Source organism: Rhea americana, unplaced genomic scaffold (assembly GCF_003343005.1).
Source record: "Rhea americana isolate MKP2758 unplaced genomic scaffold, rheAme1 scaffold_420, whole genome shotgun sequence".
Lineage (NCBI taxonomy): Eukaryota > Metazoa > Chordata > Aves > Rheiformes > Rheidae > Rhea > Rhea americana.
Genome location: NW_028186558.1, coordinates 308,916 through 335,806, shown reverse-complemented (window position 1 = coordinate 335,806; position 26,891 = coordinate 308,916). Strand labels below are relative to the sequence as shown.

The following is a 26,891-nucleotide window of genomic DNA, read 5'->3' as shown; positions in this document are numbered from 1 at the left end:
TCTTTTGCTTTCCTGTTTGTTTTCCAATACAAGCCATAATGCTTATGAATGTATTTTGGACACAAGTATGAGATACAGTCACACCTTTTTCATAACTAATAAAGGTTCACAAGCTGTGGAAAGCAACGGAAACAAAACCTACGAGGCACATCATAGGCAGGAGTCACATTACAGACCTGAGAACAAGAGCCCGTAGACTAAAGAATGGGCAGTTTCCAGATCCACCTCACCACTGCAGGTGAGTTTTTTGCTTGTTTCAGTCTCCAACCTCTGCTGTTTTCTGTTTTGCGTGGAAATTTTGTATGTAGGAACTGGGGCACCTGTGCTGCTGTACTAAAGTGATTTTATCTTCAGGGAGGTGAGGATGAGAGTTTATGCATGTGAAAAAAAAAAAAAAACATTTTTTTTTCCTCAATTTTAGGGGAAGTTATTTCAGGCCCTGCTGAAGCCAAACTGGCAGATTTATTGCAAGCTATCTCTTCCTTCCGGAACACATATCCTGCTTTAACTGGAGATGCCATTCAGCCTGCTGTAGCAGCCCTTATCATCACTATCAATGAGAAATTCATAACCTGYGAGAACCTAAGCAGTGCTGTATTTATTGCCCTCTGTTCAATGGCAGAGGGTTCAGCCAGGAATGGAACACTTTCTCACAGGGCTCAGCAGAGACAAACATAGGTATCCATGTGCAGATAAAGCACATGTCACTACAGAAGCTGAGCAGCAGGTAATCATGAAGGTTTACTCACATTCAGATCTCATCTTTCGGGAACACTCTGCTTTTAAAATGTATGAAAGCATGAGAAAAGTTTAGAGAGAAGACCTCTTCTACTTAGCTTGGCAGTTATGCTGGCAAACTGCACATATCTGTGTTTTCCACCAATAAAGATGTGTTGCATTCAGATGGTTAAACCAAATAATGGAAACGAAAGCCTCTGAGGACCTGTTCTTGGCTTTGGTCTAGCTCTTAAAGTAAGTAGGTATGTATCTTCTCTCTGCACTGAATTCCTGTAAAACCTCATACAAAAGGTTTTTACCTGTCAACATATTTTCTTGCAGTGCACGGGAGAGAGGGGGAATTATGCTGACCCACAGAATTACTTTGATATATTACTTACACATCCCATGGAGATCTGCAGGAGCTACACACTATTATAACTGAGACACTGTTAACTTAGCGTTTAGGAAGTAAGAGTAGTGTCCTCTCCTGCTACGGCTTTCTTGGATTGGAACATTTGAAAAGGAATCCTTCAAGTTCTTTCTATTCCTGTTCTGCACAGCAGTAACTTTCTTGGGAGCTTGGGTATGCTTAAATCTAGTGGATAATCCTCATCTGAAAACTATTCTCTGTCACCTCAAAAGAAAGGCACAGTGGTTTCTTGCTTTTGTTTTGGGTCTGAACTGAGCTTCAAGAGCCTGAAGGAAATACTGAATGTCTCATGCCAAAATTCTGATGCATGGGCCTCCCTCGAGCAGAGCTAGGACTGGCACAAGGGCTCCCAGGAACATCTGTGGCAGTCTCACTGCTTTCTGTTCCATGATAAATGATGATCTGACTATACCAGCAAGTGGAGAGACTGTACCTCAGGAGATTAAAATGCTGGGTAGTATTATGCTGTATAAAATTCTTTGTTATCTTGGCAGTGGAAGACGGTCCATTTCTTAAGAATTCACATACTTTCCTTTTGTGAACCTTTTATCTGCAAAAGAAAAGTTGGGGTTTTACCATCTCTACCTTAAAAAAAAAAAAAAAAAAAAAAAAAAGGAGAGGGAAGATACTCATTCAGGAAGAATGTCTAGAAGATGGGCTGATCACAATGGGAATTGGGACCATGAGTTCCAGTTTTGATAAGTAGGTAGCAACACCCTTTATTATGTTAGCACTGGGTATTAGCACTTATTAGATTTATGAGTTTTTTCCTTTTTTTAAAGAAAAGAGGGGTTTGCTTTATCATGTTGCAATTCTTTTAACTATAAATGCCTTTACACTACAAAACCACTTTTTCTAGCACTTCCTACTTGTAAATAAAACACTTTACAAACTGGGTAATAATAATTATACCTGTTGAACATAAGCAACTGAGACACAGGCCAGGGAAGACTTGATGGGAGAAACTCATCAAAGCAGATGTTGACATTCCACTGATGTCAGCAGCATTTCCCTGCAGTTACATACCCTGATTTGCCAGCTCTTTTTCAAGAGTTAACTGTTAATTCTGCTGTCTGAACAGAACTCGGAGTTCACACACACACAACATTTGCTTGAGCCTTAAACATTTGACACTAAAGCAGTAGCTTTGTGATTATATGATTTTTTAAATGAAACAAGTGTTTATGATAGAAAAGTCAGCAAGTCTTAATTCTGACTCGTGCCAGTGAAGTGTTGGAGGCCTGACTGCCTGTAGTTAATGTGAGAGAGGAGCTAGTAGATTTGGCTGCCACTAAGTCTGCGATGCAACTGCAGTGAGAATTTTTGCAGACAATATTCAGCTTTACTGAAGTCTCCAGCAGATGTCAAGGAAGGGGAAATGGCAGGTTTGGGGAACCCAAAGCCACAAAAAATTACAGTGTGCCTGCAGCTGATCCTTCAGGTCAGCTCTATGTTGCCACAGTAGATATAGATCAAACTTTCCACTCAGATCGTAACACTTGAGAGAAGGCAAGATCACAAACCTGAGTCAGAAAATAGGACAAGGAGGAAAAGGAGGAGGAGGAGGAAAAGGAGGATGACTTAGAGAAAATGTCACGCTTTTGCACCCCTATTTCTGTATTTTAAACAGAAATTTGTGAACAACATTTAGCCACTGTGCTCTAACAATAATGTTTGTACTCAAGTCTGTATTATAGCCTTTGATACCTGCCCACAGGCAGCTGCATGAGCAGAAATATATATGAAGCTGTGAGCTTCGCAGTGGATTCTGCTTGTATCATGACACACAAAAACAGTTCTCCTGCTCACTTATTAAGTGAACAAAGGGCTGGTTCTAGGACAAAGACTCTGAAGAACTGGCAATGATTTCCTATGCTCCACACACCAAAAAAACTCAGCTAGTGGAGGTTTTGCTCATATTGAGAAGGAAACTAAAATTATGGAGATTTAGTAGTGTGATCTTAACACATTTGAAGCAATACTATATTTTTATGTTGCACAGAGAAATTTGATTTTTAAAAAAATTATTTATAATTTAGAGCTTCACTGCTGGGCACAAGTTTGTTTCTAACACTTTTTTTTTTTTTTTGTTTTTTTTCTCTTATTAATAATTGTTAAAAAAAAAAAAAAAAAAAAAAAAAAAAAAAAAAAAAACAAGTTCTGCTCACTTCAATCTATACCCTTTGAATAAATGTGTTTTCTATTTCCCATCTCACAGTTTCATCACTAAATCATTAACTGTTTCTAAACTGAAGGGAAAATTAACAGATTTTAAAATCAGCAACATCAGCTACATGGTTCCACCCAGTAAATCCATAGTTTTTAACTGAGCTAGGGCACAACATCTAACAAGAGGAATAGTTGTGACTTAAAGGTTTACATCACGATTCACAGTCTGAACACGCTTCCAGGCTGAAGAATATATTGATGCAAGCAGGAGATAGATTTTTCTCTAGCATATCAAAACTTAGGAGATCAGGACTTTTTTCTTAATTTACGGAATAAACTCTCAAAACCTTACATTTCCATTTTGCTGAGTTAAATTTGAGAAAGGCTGTGAGCTCTGAGAAGGTTCCATTAAACCCACACACCACTGAATAGAGTGGAGGGAGAGAAGTGCAGATAATGACCACTTCAGACCCCCTTCTGCCATCGTCTCAGTACCTGCAGCCCCAAACCCAATCCTCCCGGCCTGACATGAAGTACACTGCTTTGAATAAGAGTCTGTTAAAACAGCGGCCATGTTTTTGTGGTAACTCTTCACCCACAGCAAATCAATTTGGATGAAATTCTTAACAACATATTGGAGGCCCAGTAGTTCATGGGCATAATCATTGGTGATGAATGGGCATTAAAACTACAGGGTGGTAGCTGGAGCCTGAGATGCTGATCCCTTCCCTTTTTCAGTCAAGGTTTTTAACCTAATGGCCCTTTCCCCTCATCACTGACAGCTTCTCAGTAAGTTATTGTGTGTATTTAGAAACACAGGTGGTGGTTTCTTCAGAAAACAGTGAGTGAGTGCTACCTGTGTACAAGAATTGCAAAAGCAAGCACTCAGGCTGCTGTGATAGCTGCATGCACTGAAGCCAGGAGTCTGAATTGGTCCTTTCTTTGTTATTACCAAGACAGATCTGAGTTATGCAAATTGCATGATCAAATGTGCACTGCACACTGTTTCCTTACACGGAAGTGTGTCTGCAGGAAGTAGGCTGGCTACAGCAGCCACACTCACTGATAGACACTGCTGCCAAATATTTCAGACAGGTCTTCTTCATGCGCAGCTATCATGGGTTACTGGATAATTTGCTAACATCTGCTCTGACCAAGGATTTGTGTTTTACTCAACTCAGCTGTGATTCACAGTTGGGTCATTTGGGATTCTGCTGCTTTCAGACCAAAACCCTGAGGATTCAGCCATGGGGGACCAAGAACCAAGTGGTATGTGAAGGCATTCGAAACAACCTTATACTGTTTGTAGCGTAAGCTTTGGGGGCATGATACGACACAAGATGCAGATCAACCTATAAGGCACTAGGCAAATCTGGGTATTATACAGCTGTAAGTTCCTCTGAAGGGGGTTCCTATGAGGATGTTGGCTGTTCAGTTCACTGAATCTTTCTCTGGCAGGTTAAGTTATTTGATGTATTTGTACTAGATTTTGACTTTTGTAAGAGGAAAGGATGCAAACCTCCCTTTTCAGGAGTCAGAATTTGCATTGCTCTTTCCTAAGAGACTTGGAATATACATAATGCTGGTATTTGCGTACCTTTAGTTAAAGTCCCCTTGACGAAAATTTCCCATAAATCCTTGCTCTCATAAACTCTTAATTATGAACATAAATTGCTTTCATGAAATACTTTATATAGCTTAAGCCAGGGGGCAGCAGTAGGTCTTCTGTGGCTTAAGATCAGAGAAGGCTTCCCTCTACAGCACAGTATTAAAATCAAATATTTTAGTTAAAGCATTCCATTCCTTTAGAGACTAAACTGTACCATTGGCAGGAGTAGCTGAAGGTGCTTGGTCCTGTGCTAACAGATGAGCTGAGTTACAGATGCCCAAAGATGGAGTAGCTGAACTACACAAGGCTGCAGAGAAAGCCTTGCTCCTCCCCTGCCCTTTCCATCTGTCCCTTCTCCCCAGCTGCTGCCAGCAAGGTCCTTGCTAATCCAACTTGTAAATGTTTCTTTCCAATTATTTTTCAGATAATCAGTTTGAATCTGAGTAACACCAACTGAGCATCTAAGAAAGAGTTCTCTGTACCACCTGGAGGCATGATTCCCTTTTGCCAGAGTCCCGTGTTCAACAGGGGGACAATCTCTGGTGCTTCAGAGAGTGGTGAAAAAAATCTCAGTGGTTCTGTAATGAAGGAAACACAATAAGTACCATTAGTACTTTCCCAGCTGTCACATTCAAATGCATCATTATCCTTGTAGCTAGAAAACTTCAACAAACTTGACCTTGTTAAGTCTTTGTCAGAAAAATGGAAAAACCATTAGCTAACATTTAATTTCTAAGTCTCAGGATCATACATAGGGATAGCTGAACTGAATAATCTGCATTTGCTTAGCTTTATATTGTGAGACTAGTTTTATGCCCACCCTTCCCCTCCAGATTGTTTTGGTATCTTCAGCAATGTCTCCACATCTTTGTGCCAGCATGGGCACTAGAACGGACACTGCAGCTAACGTACTGCTACTGCATGCAAAGGCATAGGCAGAGCCTTATTTCTGCTTTATCTTCCCCTTTTGTATATATCCAAAGCTTGCGCAGGTCCTCTTTTTTACAGCAGCGCCTGTGGAACTTGTGTTAGGCAATATTCTGTTGTTGTGTCCATCTCTGCTTTTCAAGAGAAGTTTTCCAGCCTGGAGGTACAACATCCATACCTATTTTGCAGGCATTCAGCTACATTCTGCAGTCGAAGCATAACCATTTCAGAAGCCACTTAACCACTCTATAATACATGGTTGTCTGCCTAACTTATGGGTCTACAACCTTACTGACATCAAGCATTTTACCAGGAAATTTTTTTTTTTATAAAAGCTTGATCATTAATAAATACACCAAAGAGCAGAAAGCAGTTTCTGTGATCCCGGTAGAAATAGCCCCATACATTGATTAAAGATACATTTTTGGATTTGTCAGTGAAATAGTTTTTAATATGTGACCAAGAATTCCATGTAATGGAATAAGAATGTGACATGACTCTAAATCAAACACCTTTCAGAAATCAAAGTGTACTATATCCATAGAGTACCTTTTACCAGCAGAATCTAGTATTTTTAAGGGGGGGGGGGTGTTTGACAGCTCTTCTGCAAAACCAACATAACTGATACTATTTTTTTGGTCTTATTATTAGGCAAATAAAGAATCCTAAATTAATTCTTCCACTATTTTCTGGGGGTCTGCTATCACTCTAATTTGGACGTCCTTTCACTAGTTTCCAGTACTAGAAACATATCTGCTGTGCTTCACTGCCAATGTGAATTCTTCTTACCATATCTAACATTTCCTTATTCTTAATACTGAAGAAACAAACAACTAGAAGTTTAATATAGTTTTTTGTCCTTACTTAAAATTCAAGGTTTATTAACCAAGTAAGAAACTGTAGGAAGCCCGCCATCTATCAAGACACAGCTCAGCTAACTTTAGGGGAACAAAACACTGAAATAATTACCTTATTTTTATCTTGCAGGCTATTGCACCTGTGTTCAGTTTCTACTGTCAGACATCTCAGAAATATTTAGAGTCTGCACACTCGCTTTTTTATGAATTAATGTATTAAGTTGAAATTCTCCTTTTCCCCCCTGAAGTGTTTCAGTAAGCACCTTTTTTATATGTACTACTATTAGAGACATCTGATCTTGCCAGTCTATTTCCTGCCAGTTGTGGGTGAGCGCGCAGCTCAGTAGCAGTTCCGGTCTCCTAAAGAATTAGTTGATTTGTAAGTTCATTTTTTTCTAAGGCCTTCGTTCCATTGAAATAGGAAGAAAATATGAGAAAGAACAGTGTGACAGATGCGAAGGGATCTTGGTTTTGCAAAGCTGTTTTCAGGGAACTGGAATTAGTTTGTTCTAAAACCCTTCTTCCTCAAGTAGGTAGAGAGACCCTGATCTAGGCAGCTGGGGCAGCTTTCTTTGCGCTTAGCCACAATCAGAGTGTCACTAAGGGATGGAGAGAGGATTTCGGATAGGAGTGGCAGAAGACAATTTGATAGTTCTCAGACTTGAATTTTGTATCTGGTTGAAACTGTATTGTGACCTAACAAACAGTGGATTTTATACAGCTGCTGCTTATATGCATCAGTACTTATATGCAGAGGAAATGCAATTTCCAGAATGACTTATGATGTAAATGTATTATGTGCCGAAAGTGAAGCCCCAGTACAAGCACAGTGCATGCATGCAGTCACCAACTTTCCAGTTTGAGTGTATTATCAGAAACGGGAGATCTGAACCAGTGGAAAAATTCAGGTATCGTGTCACAAACTGTAGAATTGAGCGCAAAGAGGTAGGCGCTACTGGGAACTCCTGGAATAGGCTTATGATACTGATGTTTAGCAATGGTGCCACACTGAAGAGTAAAYTAGGGTTTAGACATTTACCTCTTTTCATGGTAACTGTGGCTTAAAAGGAAGTGATGCTTCTGCTAATTTACAGAACAAGAACTTCTCCTTCTAAAAATATCCATGATGCTTTGCACACCCCCGCAGTGGGAGCCTGTTCTCTCCACAACAGCAGCAAAAGGAGGCAAAGAGCAATGTGCTTTTCAGAAGATAGATATGGGTTGAATGGCAGTCTCATCTCATTCAAGACCCAAGGATGTGGCAGAGCTTTGCATGACAGCTGACCAACTCTAGTGCTAGCATTAGCCACACAGATACTTTTCTTTAGTATGCAGGTCTGTTGGTGATGCGGGAAGGGAATTGTGCTCCATCATTAGAACTTGTTAGAGTCAAGGAGAATAAGAACTAACTAAACAAAATCACTTGCAGAGGATGCAAAATGGAAAATATTTGCAAACTATTTTCATTTGCTATCACTTACACTGATATTTAGAACCTAATCATTGTTGACCTCAAGGCCAGAGATTTTTGAAAGCAGACTCAGAGTCAAAGATAATGCTCATCGTATATTCTAGCAACAATATAATACTGATTTTTCAAACCAACTCTTTGCTTTAAGAGAAAATTGCTAGGTGCTTGGGTAGCCTCAGTCTTAGTTTCCTCATCTGTATAGCTAGGATAGCTGTGTCCATCATAGTAAATTATGTTCAGGCCTCTTGAGTTTGACAGACGAAAGCAAATCATTTACCAAGTGGCTTTTTATTCCAACTTTCATGCATTACTCTTTGTCCAAGAGTTAGTAGGCATCATGAAAAACTGCCATATATTCATGTGTATATTTTGAAGGTAAAAAAAAAGAGGGGGAAAAGCAATGCAAGTGGTATACCTCTGTGAGAGAATTCCGTATCAGAGCCCAATCTCTCTCAGTAGTCCAGATCATCTGAGTAGCTACTATTAAAGAATAGCATTAAAAAAAAAAAAGTTATATGGCACACAAACAATACATTCAAAATTATGTTATTCCATTTCTCCTCTGCTGCTGACCATCAAAGTGTTTAACTACATGACGTTAAGCCTCCTCATTTGCCTCAAGGTAGTTTCTCACTACAAATGTATTTAATTCTAATTCTTAGTACTTAATTTGTATTTGGAGAGTGACAAACCAAGAATAAAACTGTGGCCTGTGTTCCAAAGAGCTATGTTTAAGACAACGGACAGGAGAACACACTTGGAAGTACGAGCAAACAATGAGAAAACAGCATCAGGGAGTTTGGCAAACAGTTTAAGGCACAGACACAGAAGACTAAGGATGCACTGTCCTTCAAGAAACTGAGACTAGAAATATAGAAGACTTTTAATCACCAGAACAGTGAATTTATGGGTTAGCCTTCCTGTTGTCACTGTTGTCACCTTACCATTTCTGGACAAGATAAAGGGATTTGAGCAGGGATTTGAAAGATGAATTAGTTTATGGATATTTACAGGGGCCCTCACAAGCCTGCCAGGCAGTACAGGAAAATGATACTGATATTTACACATTTAACAAGTGGGCAGTCAAGGGTGCACTGTTCATCAGGTGAAAGCGGGAAGGGGCCTCTTGAAAGTGTCTGACAGATGGCTGAGTAATGAGAGCTGTGAGAAGGAACACATTCAAGGCAATTCCTTCATGAGGTGTGTATGAGGCACATGAAGCATTTGGTCCAGGCCTGCGTGTGCCAAAAAGCCACTTGAAAGGTTTCAAATAGACCAGGACAAATTGGTGTTGCTCCCGAATGGCAAAGGGAATGCATATGGGAGAGCATACGTTTAAACTTGTAAGAAGGCATTTTAAAACATCAGATATGGCAAGGCTAGGAAAACTTTTTTATTTGGAGTTCTTCTAACTTTCTACTTTTGTAGTAGTACATATAATATTATCTTACTTACGATAAAGCAAAAGGATTGTGAGAACCTGAGGTTCTTTCTTATCTTATTGTACCTTACAATGATCGCTTTCAAAAGCACCATGTTTCATTTTGCCCATCCCCAGCGCTGCTAAGTTGAGTCACTTCCTGTTGTACAATCCTTCTGCCTCTACTAACGGTAAACAAGAGAAATGAAATATATCTACTCAGGAAAAGTAATGAGACTGGTTAGGATTCAGATTAAACTAATGTGTATTTAATTTGTTGTGTTATGCCTCAGATTATGAACAATTTGTGTCTCTTCCTGACAACCAGAATGAGATGTTTTGTAAACGAATTGTGAACTGTTAAGTTTGAGACCTAGTAAAGAAAATTTCTACTAATGAAAAACAGTCAGAAGCTGCCAATCTTAGAAACCGCCAGCCCCAAAGATCTTTCTTCTGCCACTAATCCAGGTTACAATCCTGAAGCTATGAGAGGCTATAGGAATTGCCTTTCTCATCACAGTACAAGACTCATATGATTGCACTAAGTATTCTGGGCTATCCCCTGTAAGCCACTTCCTGGACATTTGGGTTACAGTTGTTTCCCAGAGCCTTGATGCTATTTGTTACCAGTATGGGGACTTGCCATTAATACAGCAGAGGTGAGTCTGAAGTTCTCAGCTTCAGACTGCTCGCTTTCACTGCACAGGAGGTAATAAATAATTGTTGATTTATAAAGATCAACCAGGACGCAGGTTAGGTACATTTACAGGTCTGTATTAGCTCCTTTGATGCTTTTAAATTCCTTTTGTAGGTTCTCAAACCAGACCAGCCATTCTGAATGGTTCATTACAGTTTCTTCAGGCCTCAGTGGTTTATTATTATTTTTATTTTTAAGTTGACAGGCTAATATATGGCAGCTCCTAATAAAAACCTGACTTGAAAATCTGCATTTTTCAGGACTGACACAAGGTCCAGACAAGCTAGAGCTAAATGAAACACAAACTGACTTTTCCATGAGGCATCATCTGAGTGACATTTGCAAGTATTTGCTCACTGTCAAAGACTCAACTACCAGCGAAACAACTCTAGATTTAGGTCAACCATACCTTGTTTCCTGGAATGTCAAGGGGACAAAGAATTTTTACTTACATCAAAAGTCCCCAATTTTATATTTTAAAATGTTTTTGTCTTTTCTGCAGTGACTTTCAGCTTGAGTCAATTTTAGTTTCTGTCCTCAGTCACAATGCATGACTGAGTGGAAAGCAAGATTAACTGCGCAGATCACCCCATGTAAAATGCCTACGCTCACTTCCACCCTGCTATTTGTCCAACTGCTGGTAGAATATTCTTAGCCTTTATGAAGATCCAAGGCAGAAATGCATTGCCTAGTTTGAAAACTTCTCATGCAGAGACATGCACATTTTATGCTTTGCATGCCCAATAAGTTGCACCTGCTATGGACTGAATGAGATGAATATTTCCCAATGTAGATTATCACCATAAATAAGCATGCCTAAGGCTGAGAAATGATCACTGCACACAAACACATTGCAAAACATGCACGTGATGTGCAAGGAATGAACAGCTTGGGCAACTCAGCCCTGCCTGTACCCCACAATTCTGACTGCACCAATGTCTGCTCTTCCACCATCATATGCACATGGTTCTCCAAATGCACATTTTAACAGCATGTACATGCATTGCTTACCTGGGCCTGGCTTCCAAATAAGAAGCTGATCATTTACTTGATCTAAGTACAGAGCAGGCCATTGTATTCTGTAAATCCCTCTATCAGGCCTGCCAGCGCATTGCCAACACTGAACTAATGACAGTGTCCTGACTTTAGCTCAGAGCATCTATTACAGAGAATTCCATGCAGTTTTCACAGCTGATCTTGTGTCAGATCGCAAGCCCTAAAAATGGCTTAGATGTCTCCCATTGACATCAACTAACTTATTTTCCAGGGGGGGTCTGCCCAAGGAATCTTGATAAATATACTATTTCCAATGTTTTCTTTTAAATCCTATCTCATTGTTGGCCTCACCTTGTTATACTTTGCCAGGCCACAACAGTTTTCACTTCCCTGTGAATTCACCCAGGAGAGTAGAGCTGAGCCATGTTCCACTGCATCACCAGAAACTGTCCTGTAGATATCAGAAACTTTGGGCCAAGCACTTTAGTGAAAATATTTCTTCTCCAACTCCAGGTCTTGACAGCCAAGAGAGAGTACCTGAAAATAAGAAGCGGTACAGTGAGATTTTCCGGAGTCTGGATGCCATAGAAATCTCAATTGGAAATGCGTATGTAAAGAAATGCGACAGAACAAGTTTTCTATGTTGTTATAATCTCATTGTATTGTACTGTATTGTATTGTACTGTATTGTATTTTAACAGGACAGTTGATATGTTCATTGGTGATTTGGATAGCACTGACAACATAGACTTGACCCCAGAAAGAGAGATCGTTCCGGTAGGCAAAGAACGAGATCCGTGTTAAAAAAAGAAATTATCAACGTCCCATGCCAAAGTGACTGTTACTCAAATTGTTTTTCCGGTGACCATCTGAAAAAAATAGTTATGTCTCTTATCTGAGTAGACAACAATCTTTTAACACTCAGTTATTGGAACAATGGTGGTGGCAACAGAACAGATAATATTTAGTGGAACTGTTCAGGCAGGTACTGTTTGGATTTTTTTTTTTCTGAAAAAGGAAATGTGGATATTGCTAGTTCAAGTTCTGTGTGCCAAGAAAAAGATCGAATGAGACAACAGCATTCAAGCCCAAAATATACCTGAGGTACATATCAAGCTTCAAAAATTAAAGTTTTGTCCTCAAGAAACAGAATCCCTTTAAAATACAAATTAATGGTTCTTTTCCTTGTTTTTGGCAGAGTGAGACTTTTGGAGGCTAATCAGCCTCATTTCATATTTTTCTGTGTAAACAAAGGGGCTAGAAATTTAATTTTTCTCTGGCAGCCAATGTTCTCATGTAATTGTATTATCCCTGGAACTAAAATTTAAGAAAAAGTTTAAATTTTTTGAGATTTGAGATAAAAAGAGAGCTGGAAATATTCAGTCATAGCAGCCTTTTTCTGGCCTTAATCCCCCTGCATTGACGATGTGTTTGTTCCCTCCATGTTTTTGTTAGTGGTGGACAAAAATGCCATGCTCCATTCCCTCTGTCAAATCTCAGGCTGTTATTCTAACTGCACTGGGTTGCTTAGATAAACAAAAGAAGCACTGCAGATGACTGTTTTGAAAAAGATCCTCTAAACTTCCGAATACTATTTTGGTTTACCATTTTCCTCTCTTTTCCCTCCCCCCCTACAGCTGAGTGAAAGTTTCTGCAAGAGTAAAAACAGTTCAGAGAAGCAAGTGCAGACAGACATAACAGGTAACACAATGAAATAAAATTAAAAAGGCGACATGAGAATATTTGGTCAATTACCTGGCAGCAGTTCCTACAGACTCATAGCAAGAACGAGTAATGCAGCTGTGTCACTGCTGCCACCAGTTTAAAACTGAACTCAGGCCAGTTCCCAGCAAGACTGATGCCTGGCTTAGTGAGCTCTGCAGTCTTCCTGCTTCCTCTAGCGCATGCTGAGCTCCCTGTCTCTGCAGACCTTTACTTGTTCCTCCATTAACGTCTTGTTAAGCTAGACCCTTATGTTGTCTTGACTTCTAAGTACTGAGACAATAATTACAAAAAATATCTGTTAGTCTGATGCACAGTAAGTGGCTACCCAATAAAACTCAGGATAATCTGAAGCATTTTTCATGGCCACTGGGAGTCTCATCTGTTCTGTAGTTGCTGCTAGCATCATAAAATGCAATGTAAAAGCCTTTCTTATTTCATGAGGACTTTATATGAAGAAAAAACCACATTTTCTAAGTGTTCAGTGACAGACTTTAACTTGAAATTATTTTAGAACTGCTCACTACAGTGTGATGGTTCTACCTTAGGTTCTGCCAGGAACAAGAATCATTACTGCAATCCCCCAATATAGCAACTGTCACCCCAAAAATGCATTAGGTACTGAACTTCTGATTTTCAAGATAAATTAAATCAAAATGTTAATAAAAAGTGAGAAGTGGGCAATATATGTGTCTAAGTTGCTGGGAACTTGCAATGGTTTTGTAGGTGAGACTGTATGGGATTGCCATGAAATAGAACATAATGGCATTATTCAGTGAAGATCTATTTTATGGCTGTTATCTGAGTATTTCACAGCACCAACTATTAAGGAGACTCCAGTTTTATCACTTTTGGGGGAGCCTCTGCCTGTCAGCTAGAGCCATTCTGAATCTGGATTTATTTTTTGCAGTTGAGGAGGCAGATGAAATGTTGATAAAATGTGAAGGTGGCATTGATGCAGCACTTGAATATGCCAAAATGTGGTGTAAATATGTCAAAGAGCTTCTTAGCTGGATTGAAAAACGTCTGAATTATGGTGAGTCATCAGCATGCACAGTACCAGCTGAGAGTCTGTATGCTTTGGGGTGTTTTGTTTCATTTTTTTCACAGGTAACTGGGAGGGTCAGAGCACACAGTTGTGCATGAAAATACACCAGTGAAAAACAGAGTAAAGGCCAAGCCTTTTACCTGCTTTTGGATGAATATAAAGATGAAGGTGTCAAGTGAGAATTTCTTCTTATCTGAAGAAGAAATTCATCCTCCTTCAGAACTCCGTTAGGATGATCCTTATTGCCACACTGCCTGAAAGCACCTCTGGCTTTGACAAACACGCCCGTGCAACTGTAAATCTAGCATTTAATCCACTCTTCTCCTTCACAGAAACAGATTTTGCCAAAGGGATTGTGAAGATAGCAGAATCAGGAAGAAATGCAATTATCCATCAGGTATGGATCTTCCTCACTGCTGCACGGCACAGAGTTTGCTATGGCCCTGTGCAAACACAGTTCCTGGAGCTAGGTGTGCTTGTTCCAGATAGCAGTAAGACCTGCATGACAGAATTTCTTCTTTGTTCAAGGAAAATACAGAGAAGCTCAGCAATTTTCAACAGACAGTCCTAAGTAAGAAGATTGGCAATACTCTAAATGCCGATATCATGTCAGAATAACTAGGTCTGCAGTCTACCTGTCTGGCCTCTGATGGGGAAAAGAACTAGATATTTCAGAGAAGAAGGAAGAGAATCCTACAGCAAGCAAATGTGAGGCAATCTGCACACATGACTTGCTTGTAGTTAAGAGCGCAACAACAAATATTCCTTCAAATATCTCTACTGCAAATACCCCTCTAAACACTTTCCTAAGCCTCTCAGTATTGGAACAATTCCTTTTTCTTTTTTTTTTTTTTCTATATATTTATAACATATAGAGCGACTGCTTAGAAAATTAGACAGAGGGAAGAACTAGCAAGAAGTCAGCACAATACTGTACACCATAACAGCTCTTCTGCTTCCAGCATTCTGCAGTCTGAGTTGTCTGAAAAAAACCTGCACTAATTTAACCATGGAAGACACTCTTCTCTTTCTATAATCAATTTTGTTCATAGTTAACAAAAGCCCTTTAATTTAGAAAAACTGGAGTGAGTATCCAGCATTGCACACTGACTTTTTTGGTTTCTGCAGTCCAACATGCCTCTTCGGGCACTCTACACAAAGGTCCTGGAACATGACATTATGATTGGAAACTCAGCTAATGAGGCTGCAGGATTGCTTCAACAGAAAGAATTCTATCAGGTAACGTATTTCTGCTTAGATTAGACAACTGTGCTGAAAATCAGACAGAGGCAGTCACTAGAGCATTACAAAGGCCTCATAGAAATGATATGCCTTAGTTTGAGGGGGGGGAAAGAGAAGAATTCACATCAAGTTTGAGGGAAAAGGATGCATTAATTTTCAAGAATGCAGTATCTTACAAAGCTTGTTTTTTATGTCATGACCTCATCTGTCAGATACTTTTTCCTACCTTGTAAGGAATTGTTGCTGTCATAACTATTATTCCTCTTCAGCCTCTGTCAGCCAAGAAGAACGAAATTGAGAAGTGGAGGAAAGAATTCAAAGATCAGTGGATAAAGGAGCAAAAGCGAATGGTAAGAGTCAAAAGATGGACCTGACCTTTATGCTAATTACAGCCCAAACACTGGAAGCATAAACCTGTACCAACAAGTAGTAACTTAATTATGTAATATACATCCTCCTATTTACCAAATTGAATAAAAGTATATTCCACTTTTTTAGAGAGTACCTGGGGAGGAACGCTAGCGGCATTCCTGTTCTATCCTCTCTGTGCTACCTGCTAGATCCCATTACCTCCCACTGACTGCTGAGACTGGAAGAGAGGGAATGCAGTTCAAATTTGTATCCATTTGCACTACTGCCTCACCATGTTTCCTAAATCTGTTCCTTTTCCAATTGCAGAATGAATCCTTGTCCTCCCTGCGCAAGTCCCGTCTGCAATATATACAGCGCTGTGAGGAGCTGGAGAAAGCAAAGCACTTGAGTGCCAAGGCAGAGGATGAATACCAGAGTACAGCGGTCACTCATCCTGGCAGCGCCAACAAGCAGCTGGAGAAACGCCGCCGGTCTTGCGAGGAGGCACAAGCAAAGGTGATGAGTTTAGACTGCAGTGCTCTTACCTCCAACACACCTGCACTCTGACTGCATTATGCTATCTTCCTCCTTATTCTGAGGGTTTTCACCTCCCTTGCTTTGTGTCTCACCGCACAAAGGTTCAAGAAACAGAAGCTTTGTACAAGACGTGCATCAGTGATGCCAACTTCCGCCGACAAGAGCTGGAGAAAGTGCGGGCACGGATTGTCTCCCATATTCGGAAACTCATTTACCAAGGAGATGAGGTGCTGACATGGGTATGTGCAGTCTTCTAATTTCTCCTCCAATTCTACCTTTAAGGAAGCTGCTGTTAGGGATAAGACCACTATATCCTTCACTATTTTATGGTTTAATTACTGTATAACAAACCATTCTCAAAAAGTCAAAATAAGAGAAGTGCTGTGGACATTGCTTTGTTACTGACCTGTTGAAGACCATTCTCAGACATATAAGCGCATTTTCAGTTACTGCTGCTTTGAGAATATAGATATCCACAGGAAAAGACTGACTTGGAGGGAAAAAACTCACAAAAAAACAATGACAAACATTTTTTGTCTACACTGTTAAGCAAAACTATCAATAAGCAAAAGTGCAGCTAACTGAGCATGGATAACACAAAAACTGCAGACTGGTTAACTACAGAGATATCCAAGGGAGGAAAGATTATCTCTGCTTTGACTTTCAGTGCTTTCTTTCTTTCTTTCTTTTTTTTTCTTTTTTTCTATAAGGTCACATTAAGGATGTTCAAGCAGCGGCAGATTCAGTCTGAGCAGATTCCAGCGCATTACCAGCATCTGACTGAGGTCTGCAGACCATACAAAGTGGGCGAAAAATACCTGGAATTCATTCAGACTCTGCAGAAGAAAGAAGTCCATATAGAGGTGTTTGAATTTGAGCCACTTGCTTCTGGGGGGCAGAGGTAAAAAAAAAAAAAAAAAAAAAAAAAAAAAAAAGAAAAAAAAAAAAAAAAAAAAGTGAAAAAAAACAAAAAATCTTAAATTCTAGTTTAAAGGTCAAAATATATAATGTGCAGAACAAAAAAAGACAAATTTAAAACACAGATGACTATAAAGTCACTAACAATGCTGCAGCATTGTTGTTGGTAATTTCAGGAAAAACCATGAAGCCTCAAATGTTAGGGTCTTTTCTCTATATATAGTTCTGTTAACACTAGTGGAGAACAGATCTTTCAAGGTGTATGTATTTCCTTGGGATGAGCAGCAGCTCACAGGACCAGCATTAGCAAAAGCAGGGCAGCAGTTATGTACTGTGGGCCTGAATTGCTTTTTTCTCAGATAGGTGATATTTGACTTATGTTCTGTACTTTTGCTGTGGATAGAAAAGCGAAACTGTAATGAACAAATTCCTGAAACAATTCCTAGTTTTGTGGAAGTGTTTGTTATGGTCTCCTTAAAAACTCAGTCTATACCTACGTGTAAACTCCTTGAAACAGATGCTTTGTCTCAGTATTCATAAAGTACCTYTGTGGTGCGGTACTGTCAATTATTCTTCACTGCTGATAAATTGTTTACAACCTCTCCTCAGGTCCCCACCGGCTGGCAAAAAAAAGACGATGTTGCATTATACAGGAGCCCCTTCTGCGGCAAAGGATGTGAGCACTCCAGAAGATACATCAAGAAAGCAGTTCTCCCCAAATGGTGAACAGAGTACGTTTAACTTAATTAAACTTAAATTTAATTTAATTAACTTAATTTAAGATCTGATTTTCTCTTGAGTCACTGTAGTTTAATACATACAATGATACAGCCAAAAAAAACTGGGTGAAGAGCTCGAATTCTTAGGGCAATACTTAAGGCTCTCCTCAGTTTGGGAGAGGCTGTAGCACTGGAGATCATGCTTTTGTACAACAGAATTCAGAATCCAAAAAAATCTATTCCTTAAGTAAATCAAGACTCTTGTTGCTTCTCACCGGCGTGCATCTTACATGCTGCGTGTCACAGAGAAGCGAGTCAGCAGCCACCATTGGTCTCCGGTGACCACTGATGCAAATGCAGCTGCGCCCATGCTGCCAGGCTAACTGTGGCCTGTGCCAGGACACACCTGCCCCTCTGCTTTTGAAGCTTTTACCTCTGTCATGATGCGAGACCTCTCCTGCTGATTTCCCTCTAGCTCTCTCTCTCACTCACTCCCTTTTAATCTTTCTGTTCTTGTTTTTATACATATTGAAAAATATGGATGGATTTTCTGGAAATTTGCTTTGGACTTTGGCCCTGTGTTTGTTACCAACACATATGTCTGTACAGCTATGTTTGTAAACCCATCCTTGATTTATAGTCAACTGTTGCTTGTACAAATCCTGGCTTAGGATGAACTGTGATGTAGCAGTGTAGCCCGAGAGCCTTTCATAACTGTTGCTTCAGCCTGTCCTTTTAGCATATCTACGTCTTTCTAGCAAAGAAAATCACATTTCTTTACAAGTTTCAAACCTACTTCATCATCAAACAGCATCTCAAATACATCTATCTCTAGAGTAGATACTGTCTAAATTTCTCTAATACAGAAGGACATTCCCTAGAAGTCTTTTAAAGCTCAGCCTGACGGGGATAGGTTGCTGCTTTGGTCCATTATGTACCTTCCTGGTTTTCTGCTTAAGGAAGTCCCAGATGAGCAGGTGTTTTGAGAAATAATTGAAAAGAATATACATCCATGCAGAGGCATTCACTAGTTGCCTCAGCTAGAAGAGTGTCTGGCATGGTCTGTCACTGTATACATCCTCCGCAGGTATGAGCAAGTCCCTCTGCAGTGACACGGAAAGTCTTGGTGGGAGCTGTGAATCACGATCTATGGACTCTCCCAGTTCCAGCCCAGGTGAGCACAGCAAAAATTCCTGCCTAATGTGGAAACCAAAAACTAAAATGGAAATAAAATACACTGAACTACTTTGTGCATTATGAGGTAGAGAATAACTGTTTGTATTTTCTCGTCTCAAGGAAACTCTAACAGGAAATTGCTAAAAGCTCCATCCACTGGCACCATGTCCTCCTCCGATGATTTTGAAGAGAGAGATTCATTGCAAACTTTTGAAAATGGTGAGCAATACAGAGGTATTTCACAGATATGGAGGAACTAATTGTTCTTTCTTGCTTATTTATCAGTTCTGTTTCCACAGAAAATGGAACATCCCAGCAGCAGTTTAAGAACATCCTTCTCTCCAGTGCAGCACAGACCCACCGGCTCAGAAAGCTCTGGGGGGCATCTAAATGCAGGGAATGTGACACCTTCATGGTCAATGGCTTTGAGTGTGAGGAGGTGAGAGCTGGAACTAATCAGCTGTCATTGCAGATACCTTGTAAGGGAGCCAATCATAATTATTATCTCACTGAAGGACTGTGGAAATGAAGGGCCCCTCTGTAAAATATGTGATTTTTCTCCCCATGTACTACATGAGGCACATTTTTCTGTTCATGAGCAAATAAGCCATGAACTGCCACTTGCTCCAAACAGCCCTGCTATTCCACCATACTGAGAAGGCAACATGGTAGGGCTATGTTAAGGCTACAAAGATGATTAGAGGACTGAAGCATCTCAACTATGAGGAAAGGCTGCAAGAGCTGGGCCTCTTTAGCCTGGAGAAGAGAAGATTGAGAGGGGATCTTATCAATGTCTACAAATACCTTAAGTGGAGGTGTTTCTGGAGATATTCAAAACTCACCTGGATGTGATCCTGTCTAACATGCTCCAGGTGATCCTGCTTGTGCAGGGGTGTTGGACTAGATGATCTCCAGAGGTCCCTTCCAACCTCAACGATTCTATGATTCTGTGGTAGTTTTGCAGAGAGGAGGGGACCAGGACAAGTCCTCCAAGGAGACCTGAACAACAGACCCAGGCACTGCTGACGTCTGGGCTATAACCAGACCATAATCAAGGATGATTCTGCCATTTCAGTGCTACCTGGCCTGCCACAAGAAGTGTCTAGAGAACCTGTTGATCACCTGTGGCCACAAGAAGTTGCCTAACCGAGCACCTCTTTTTGGCATTGACTTCACGCAAGTCCCTCGAGATTTCCCAGAGGAAGTTCCCTTCATAGTGGTGAAATGCACCTCAGAAATTGAAACTCGTGCCCTTGGAGTGCAGGTGAGTAGCGTGGCTGCAGCTCTGTGCAGATGGGTATAATTCTGTTCAGTCTGGAGTTTAGGATAAAATTCTCCACAGCTTTGATTAAACATTTGCTTAGCGATTGTTGTCTCAAAACAGCTAAGAGATGTTTCCCTGATGCACTGCCCATGGTGGCTCTGACCCTTCCCTCCTCACACAGAATACAACAGCAACGAAGAAATCTCCCCCACTCTCTGTTGTTTGGGTATTTGTAAAGTCCTACCATAGAGAAGATAACTAGTAAATCTTGTCACACTTTGTGACACTCTCCTCATTATTCATAGCAAGAAGGAGAAGGTATCTTCTTTCTTCTCCCTTCCTTTCTCCCTTCCTTTCTTTTTAACTGACCCCGAAGGGAAATCTGATCCAGAAATTCTAAGTTATTCTGCCAAATATCTTGCTCTAACCCTCTCTTCTTCTCTGCTCTGTTGTTATTCTGTATCTCAAATTCCTAATGTCTCCCCCTTTTAACAATGCAGGGGATCTATCGGATAAGCGGATCGAAGGCCCGGGTGGAAAAGCTGTGCCAGGCCTTTGAAAATGGAAGGAGCCTGGTGGAACTCTCCGAGCACTCCCCCCATGATATCACCGGGGTCCTGAAGCATTTTCTGAAGGAAGTGGGTACCAAGGCTGTATTGAGAGGGCAGATCTCAGCCAGTTGCATACACTGGCTTTCAATTTCTGACACTCCCTTACAAAGAAGGCTACTCTCGGTTTTCTTGGTTAAGTACCAAGTTGCTGAGTATATTACATCATTGGTGGGAGATGGTCTTAGTTCTGCTGGATCTTTCCTCCTAGTCACTGGCCTTGACATGTGCAATAATGCTATATGTGACATTAAAACAATAGCTGAGAGTTGTTCTGATTCACCAGAACTTGGAGCTCCTTGCTTATAGTTTTAGTGGGATGATGAGACTGAGTCTCTAATCAGTAGCAGGTCTTACAGGATTTTGAGTCTGCCTCAAGTATTTTTTCCAGGTATGTGGCAATTCTAGCAGTGCTTGGCATTTTTTTATAGTCCCTTAGAATGAGGGAACCTTTATGACATGAGGATGAGAGCTGGAGGGAGTCAAAGCGTGTGAGGCTGAAGTACAACTTGCCCACAGAAGAAGATGAAGAGATTTTCCTCAGTGTCATACCAAAGGATGAAGTGACAGGCTTTTTTCCCCACTCCCTGCAGCTTTCAGGACCTGTGCTGCTGTACCAGCTCTATGATGATCTCATTGCTCTTGCCAAAGATTTGCAAAAACTCAACGAAGAAAAGAGAGACTGTGCAGGCTTCCCTTCAGACCCCATCCAGTGCATGAAGGATTTGCTGAGCAAATTACCCGGAAGCAACTACAACACCCTGCGGCATCTCATTGCACACTTGTACAGGTGAGGAGTGTGCTGGCTGTCATGCTGGCTAATGTTAACTCCAGTGCTGACCGCAGGAGATCACTGTTGAAATCTCACTACCAGAGAAGCAGCTAGCACAGCATCAAATGTGTATAGAATAGCATCTGGGCTTCCTTAATTGAGGAGAGGCCTGATCTAAAGCCTTATAGGCAGTTGTGAGGAGGCTGAAAAATCACTCGTAGAAAGGACTATTTGACATCTTGCAGCAATAAGGAGAAGGTCTTAATGACCAGTTAGGACTATAAACTTCTTACTGATTATGCTTCATAGTTAAAGTGCAGAGCAAGAGATGAAGGAAGAACATGAAGCAGGCCCCTTTCACCCAGCTCTGAACGCAGGTCATAAGAAGCAGCCACTCTGCTTAGAGCTGCACCACCCAGACAGATCCAGGCAACTTTTGAGATTTTTCTCTGGAATTTCTGTGCACAAACCAGAATGCTGTTCCCCCGTAAAAGCTGAGGTTTCTCTCTCTATGAGGAAATGGGGGTATTGGTTCATTCCATTTGTACACTCTGTGCATTCGGGTTGAGAACTGGGAAGCCCCTAACAGTCATGTTTCCCTTCCCCAGGGTGGCAGAGAAATACGAAGAGAACAAGATGTCCCCAAACAACTTGGGCATAATATTTGGGCCAACTCTGATCCGGCCATGCTCAGGAAGCGATGTCTCAATGTCGTGCCTTGTTGACTCTGGGTATCAAGCCCAGATTGTGGAGTTTCTCATTCAGAACTACGAAAGGGTGTTTGGGATGGATGACCTGCCTTCATCCCTGTCCCTTGGATGTGAAAATCCTTTGCAAGAAGCATCGACAGAGAAGGATGAAGGACATCAGAACCCAGACAAAGTCCAGAATATAACTCTAGAGGTAGAGCTCCCAGACACCGAGCTGGGCTTACTGACCCTGCTATAGAGACAGGAGGGTGGACTAGCAATTAAAGGGTTTTTTTCCACAGGAAGGGAAACCATTTGCTATCAGAGAGTTATTCAAAGAGGAAGGAGCAGAGAGCTCATTGCATGTGGAGAGAGAGAAACTGAAGAAATTTTGAGCTACAGATCACTCAGCATGATCTCAGACCACTTTGGATGGTGTTTTTTACTGCATGTTTTAGAACCCAGTCATTCTGAGAAGTGGAGAAGTGGAGAAACCCACGTTTCTCCATACTAAATTACTTGGAATACTGCTGTTTCTCTCTGTAAACAGCACTGTAACTTTTGAGACAGATATGTGCACATAAGACCCAGCTGATTTCTCTGTGCAGCCCTACAGGGCTCTGCTGCATTCCCAATCAGAAGCCACAGACCCTTTATCTTCTTGCTACTGAGTGCTCTGTATCTTTCCAAAGCTCCCCAACTCTTGCCTCACAGCAGTTCACAGCTTATTTCATAGCAATTTAAAAACACAGATTGGCATAGCATCCCTGAACTGGGATGTGGTGATTCTGTCTTTCTCACAGCTAGTTTGGCTAAGCCAGAAGGAGGAAATGACTTTCCTAAAATTAAAAAAAAAAAAAAAAAAAAAAAGGAGTGGGGTCCTGTTCTTAGGCCTCTTCACTCCCTACTTTTAAGTCACAGATTCTTATGTGCGAGACGCTCCATGTCTTCAATGGTCACGTGCATGTCCGACATGCAGTAATCCTGCTTTCTGTACAGGTCCTGCTCACTGAGGAAGCAGAAATTAAAGTAACTGTGATTACAGCTGAAATAAAATCACCAGAGTAGATACAATTCATTTCTGGTATGCAGAAATCCTGCAGGATTAATAAATCTTCACAGAGAACACTTTGAGAGATACACAACTATTACCTGTGACTAGATTTATACTTTCAAAGCCAATTTATATAATTCTATAGCATAACTGAATTCTACAAAAGGTGTTGTAAACTTTTGAAAAGAGAGTTGCTTTTAATGTGACTCTCATTTTGTAATTAATAAAACCAACTTCTGGAGCCCCTGTTCAGGTGATATAATCCTTGTGTGAACTTGCACTGGTTCCATACGAGCTATGATTCCCAAGAACTTCCAAGTAATTGACTCATCGTCCCATTTGTATGTGATCATAATTACCGTGCTATAGTAAACATTGATGTCTGATGTCTCCCTTTCTCATCTTAAAATGATTATTTTGGGTTATTTCAGTGTCATGTAGGACACAAGGATCTCACTCAGCACACTGCTTCTCCACAGAAAGCAACGTCTGCTTTCCAGGGTGAGCTTTGTGGCAGTTGTTGCAGTCTGCTAGTCTGGGTGCTGGACTTGCTTGGTCRGGAACCATAAGTTGCGCTCATGGCCCTGCCATGTGATCTTCTGCAAGCTCCTTTCCTATTTTTTCACTACTGCCCCTGCCCCCCACCTCACCCATACTGTCTGGTTAGACCACAAGCACTTCCAGACAGAGACTGTTTGCTAGACATACAAGCACAATATCTAGCAGACAAGGCATCTCTAGATGCACTTATAATAAAAACTCATTTTTTTCCTGAACAGGCTTAAAGCTAGCATATATTGCAGGCTATGCTGCATCTCCATCTTGCTGAACCAGGCAGCTCAAGCATTATTGGTAAAGTAAGACAAATTAAGGCATTTTTAGCTCAGTCAGTTGTCTCCATTCACTTGTCTATAACAGCATTTGGGGTGAAGTAGGAGTGGACAGTATCTTCATATCAGAGTCCTGTATAAACACTCACGGCTTTTTCCAACAGAATTTCTCCTCCAAACATGATTTAAATGTGGACTATGTGTCTGATAACTCGTCTTCCAGGGAAGCCATCAATGAGCTGACTCTGGAGAGAGCCCACAGTCCATTAAACACGGATGCTCTAGGTAAAAGCGGTGATCATGGTGCTAATATAGTTTGTCTTGCTTTGTCTTTGCTGGTTTTCACACCTCTTGTCTCTGTCTGCCTCTACATTACACAGCAGAGGAAGCATAGCTGGGCTCTTTCACTCTGTACAGATAACCTGCTGCAGAACAACAACCACCTTTGCCTGAAAGTGCAAGCACATTTTCCATTGTCTCTGGAAAGGCTTTTCTCTTTTACTGCCTCAGCTCTCAGGCCTGAAGTCACATGAAAACTCTCCTTGCTTTAATGTATTACAGATAGCATTAAGAATGTAAGCCTGATTCATGTTACACTCTGTGATTCAGAGTTACACATGTTACTCTTTCAAATGCTTATCTTTCCAATTGCTCCTGATTAATGAAGTTGTTGGAGGATTTTTAGCATGGCAGCACTGAAGGGCTATCAATATCCTTTCTACTAGAAAAAGAAATCATCAACCAAAACTGTACTTAATACTGTCACAGTTACCATGTCTCACCATTCTAAGATCTCTCTCTAATTTTTTGTTCAGAGATGGATAGAAGTATTGACTCTGAGCTGGAGGACCCGGAGGACTCTGTGCAGGAAAAGACAGACAGTGATTTGGACATGGTCGTAGGGACCCAGCCCAGAGGCCATTTCAGCCGTCAGCCAGTAAAATATATTCGAACACAGGCAAAAATGAGACCAGTCATTCCCAAGTCTTCCAGTTTGCCTTTGAGAACTACTACTTTATGCAGCATGGCAATGGAGTTTGGTGCAGAAGGCAACCCTAATGACAGCAGCTCCACAACAAAGGACAACCTGGAGGAGAGCAGTAGGAGTAGGAACAGCTCACCAGACATGAGCACACTCAAGTGTCACCCAGGTGGGAAACAGCAACTCAAACGTTTTGAGATCACACAGGAAACTGCCAGGATTGTCTCCAAGTTTAAAGTTGAAGACACTTCAACGTCCTCTGAGCTGTCTCTGGAGAGCACAGAGTCTACTGAGAAAGCAGTGAACCTCAACTCAGAGATACTGCTACAGAAAGACACTGAGGATAATAGATAATAGCAGTGGTAAGGGAGAAAGGACTGACATCCCACACCATGCTTTCTGCTGAAGAAAGGAATAGTGATGGAGTGAGGATAACATGTATTTACAACACAGGCTGGAGAAAAAAACTTCTATTGTGAACTACCTGACAGATTTTGAGCTAGCCCAGGATTTGCTTTTTATTAAGAAACCGTATGAGTGCTAAGAAGCAAATTCAAAGGCTCTATTTGTGGAATATATATATTAAAAAAAAAGTGTGTGAATGTCTGACAGCAGGTGGCTATCTGAATGGGAACGCTCAGGGTGGTTCCATGAAGTAAAGGAAAACACAGATTGTCTGGCTAAAAAGATGTAGACAGAAAGGAGGTGACTGAAATGTAGGATATTGGAAAGAAAGCATTCCTAAACAGTCATTTTATGGCAGCTACAATGTGCACAAAAAATGTTTTCATTTCACAGCGTTTTTCAGTGYAAATCTAATAGAACAGAGTACAAAGGCAAAGTTCATGTACTCTAGGTCCTTGTGCTTCCATTGCTAGACTCAAATTTCTAGTTAGTACAAAGTCATTTTATAAAGCAAGAAGACGCTGATGCATTCTGAGCTGGACCTCTTTTCTCCAAAACATTAATTCTATTTGCCTTGAAGTATTTTGAGCTTCTTCCATGTGAAGCTCCTGCTGTCATCAAGAGGTCAGTCCCCTGAACCTCATTACAAATGGGGAGATTCTTGTTGGTCTGTCTATGTAACCCTAACTTTCTAGTTCTCTGCCTCACATGCATGTGGATTACCCTCATATTCACAGAATCACAGCATGATTGAGGTTGGAAGGGACCTTTAGAGATTATCTAGTCCAGTCTCCCTGCTCAAGCATGATTAGCAAGCTGCCCAGCACCGTGGCCACGCAGCTTTTGACTATCTCCAAGGATGGAAACTCCAGAGTCTCTCTGGGCAACCACTGCTCAGACAGCCTCACAGGAGAAGAAGGTCTTCTTAGATTCAGATGGGTCTGCCTGCGTTTCAGTTTGTGCCCGTTGCCGCTCATCCCGTCACTGGGCACCGCTGAAAAGTCTGGCCCTGCCCCCCTACACGCTCCCTTCTGGTACTTCCACACATCGACAAGACTGCCCCCTCACGCTTCCCTTCTCCCGACCGAACAGTCCCAGCTCTCTCAGCCTCTCGCCGCAGGAGGGGCGCCGCGGTCCCGCCCAGCCCGGCGGCGCTGCCGCGGCCGGAGCCTCGGCGCGGCGCCCCGCCGCAGCCGCCCCGGCGGAGCCGCCCCGCGCCGACGGCAGCGCCGCGCTTGTCCTGCAGAGCCCCCTGGTGGTGCCTGCGGCGCCGCTCGT

At 41.3% G+C, this 26,891-nt stretch overlaps 1 protein-coding gene across 1 annotated transcript; it reads left to right on the top strand.

Annotated features, from left to right (window-relative positions):
- Positions 1 to 4,566: 4,566 nt before the first annotated feature.
- On the top strand, positions 4,567 to 25,739 carry GMIP (GEM interacting protein). The gene is made up of 21 exons (XM_085315149.1): positions 4,567 to 4,588; positions 11,810 to 11,903; positions 11,998 to 12,073; positions 12,934 to 12,997; positions 13,929 to 14,054; positions 14,399 to 14,463; positions 15,195 to 15,305; positions 15,578 to 15,658; positions 15,987 to 16,175; positions 16,298 to 16,435; positions 16,907 to 17,097; positions 17,724 to 17,845; positions 18,921 to 19,007; positions 19,130 to 19,228; positions 19,309 to 19,448; positions 20,085 to 20,273; positions 20,774 to 20,911; positions 21,475 to 21,671; positions 22,262 to 22,556; positions 24,391 to 24,511; positions 25,042 to 25,739. The coding sequence occupies exons 1-21, from the start codon at positions 4,567 to 4,569 to the stop codon at positions 25,560 to 25,562; spliced, it is 3,066 nt and encodes a 1,021-aa protein (XP_085171275.1). The 3' UTR covers positions 25,563 to 25,739.
- The last annotated feature ends 1,152 nt before the right edge of the window (positions 25,740 to 26,891 follow it).

Bases quoted from the DNA above. Each gene is read 5' to 3' on its own strand.
- GMIP (XM_085315149.1), top strand. From the start codon at position 4,567: ATGGGGGACCAAGAACCAAGTG. The intron at 14,055-14,398 runs GTGAGTCATCAG...TCTCCTTCACAG, and splicing joins TGAAAAACGTCTGAATTATG to AAACAGATTTTGCCAAAGGG. The intron at 21,672-22,261 runs GTGAGGAGTGTG...TCCCTTCCCCAG, and splicing joins CTCATTGCACACTTGTACAG to GGTGGCAGAGAAATACGAAG.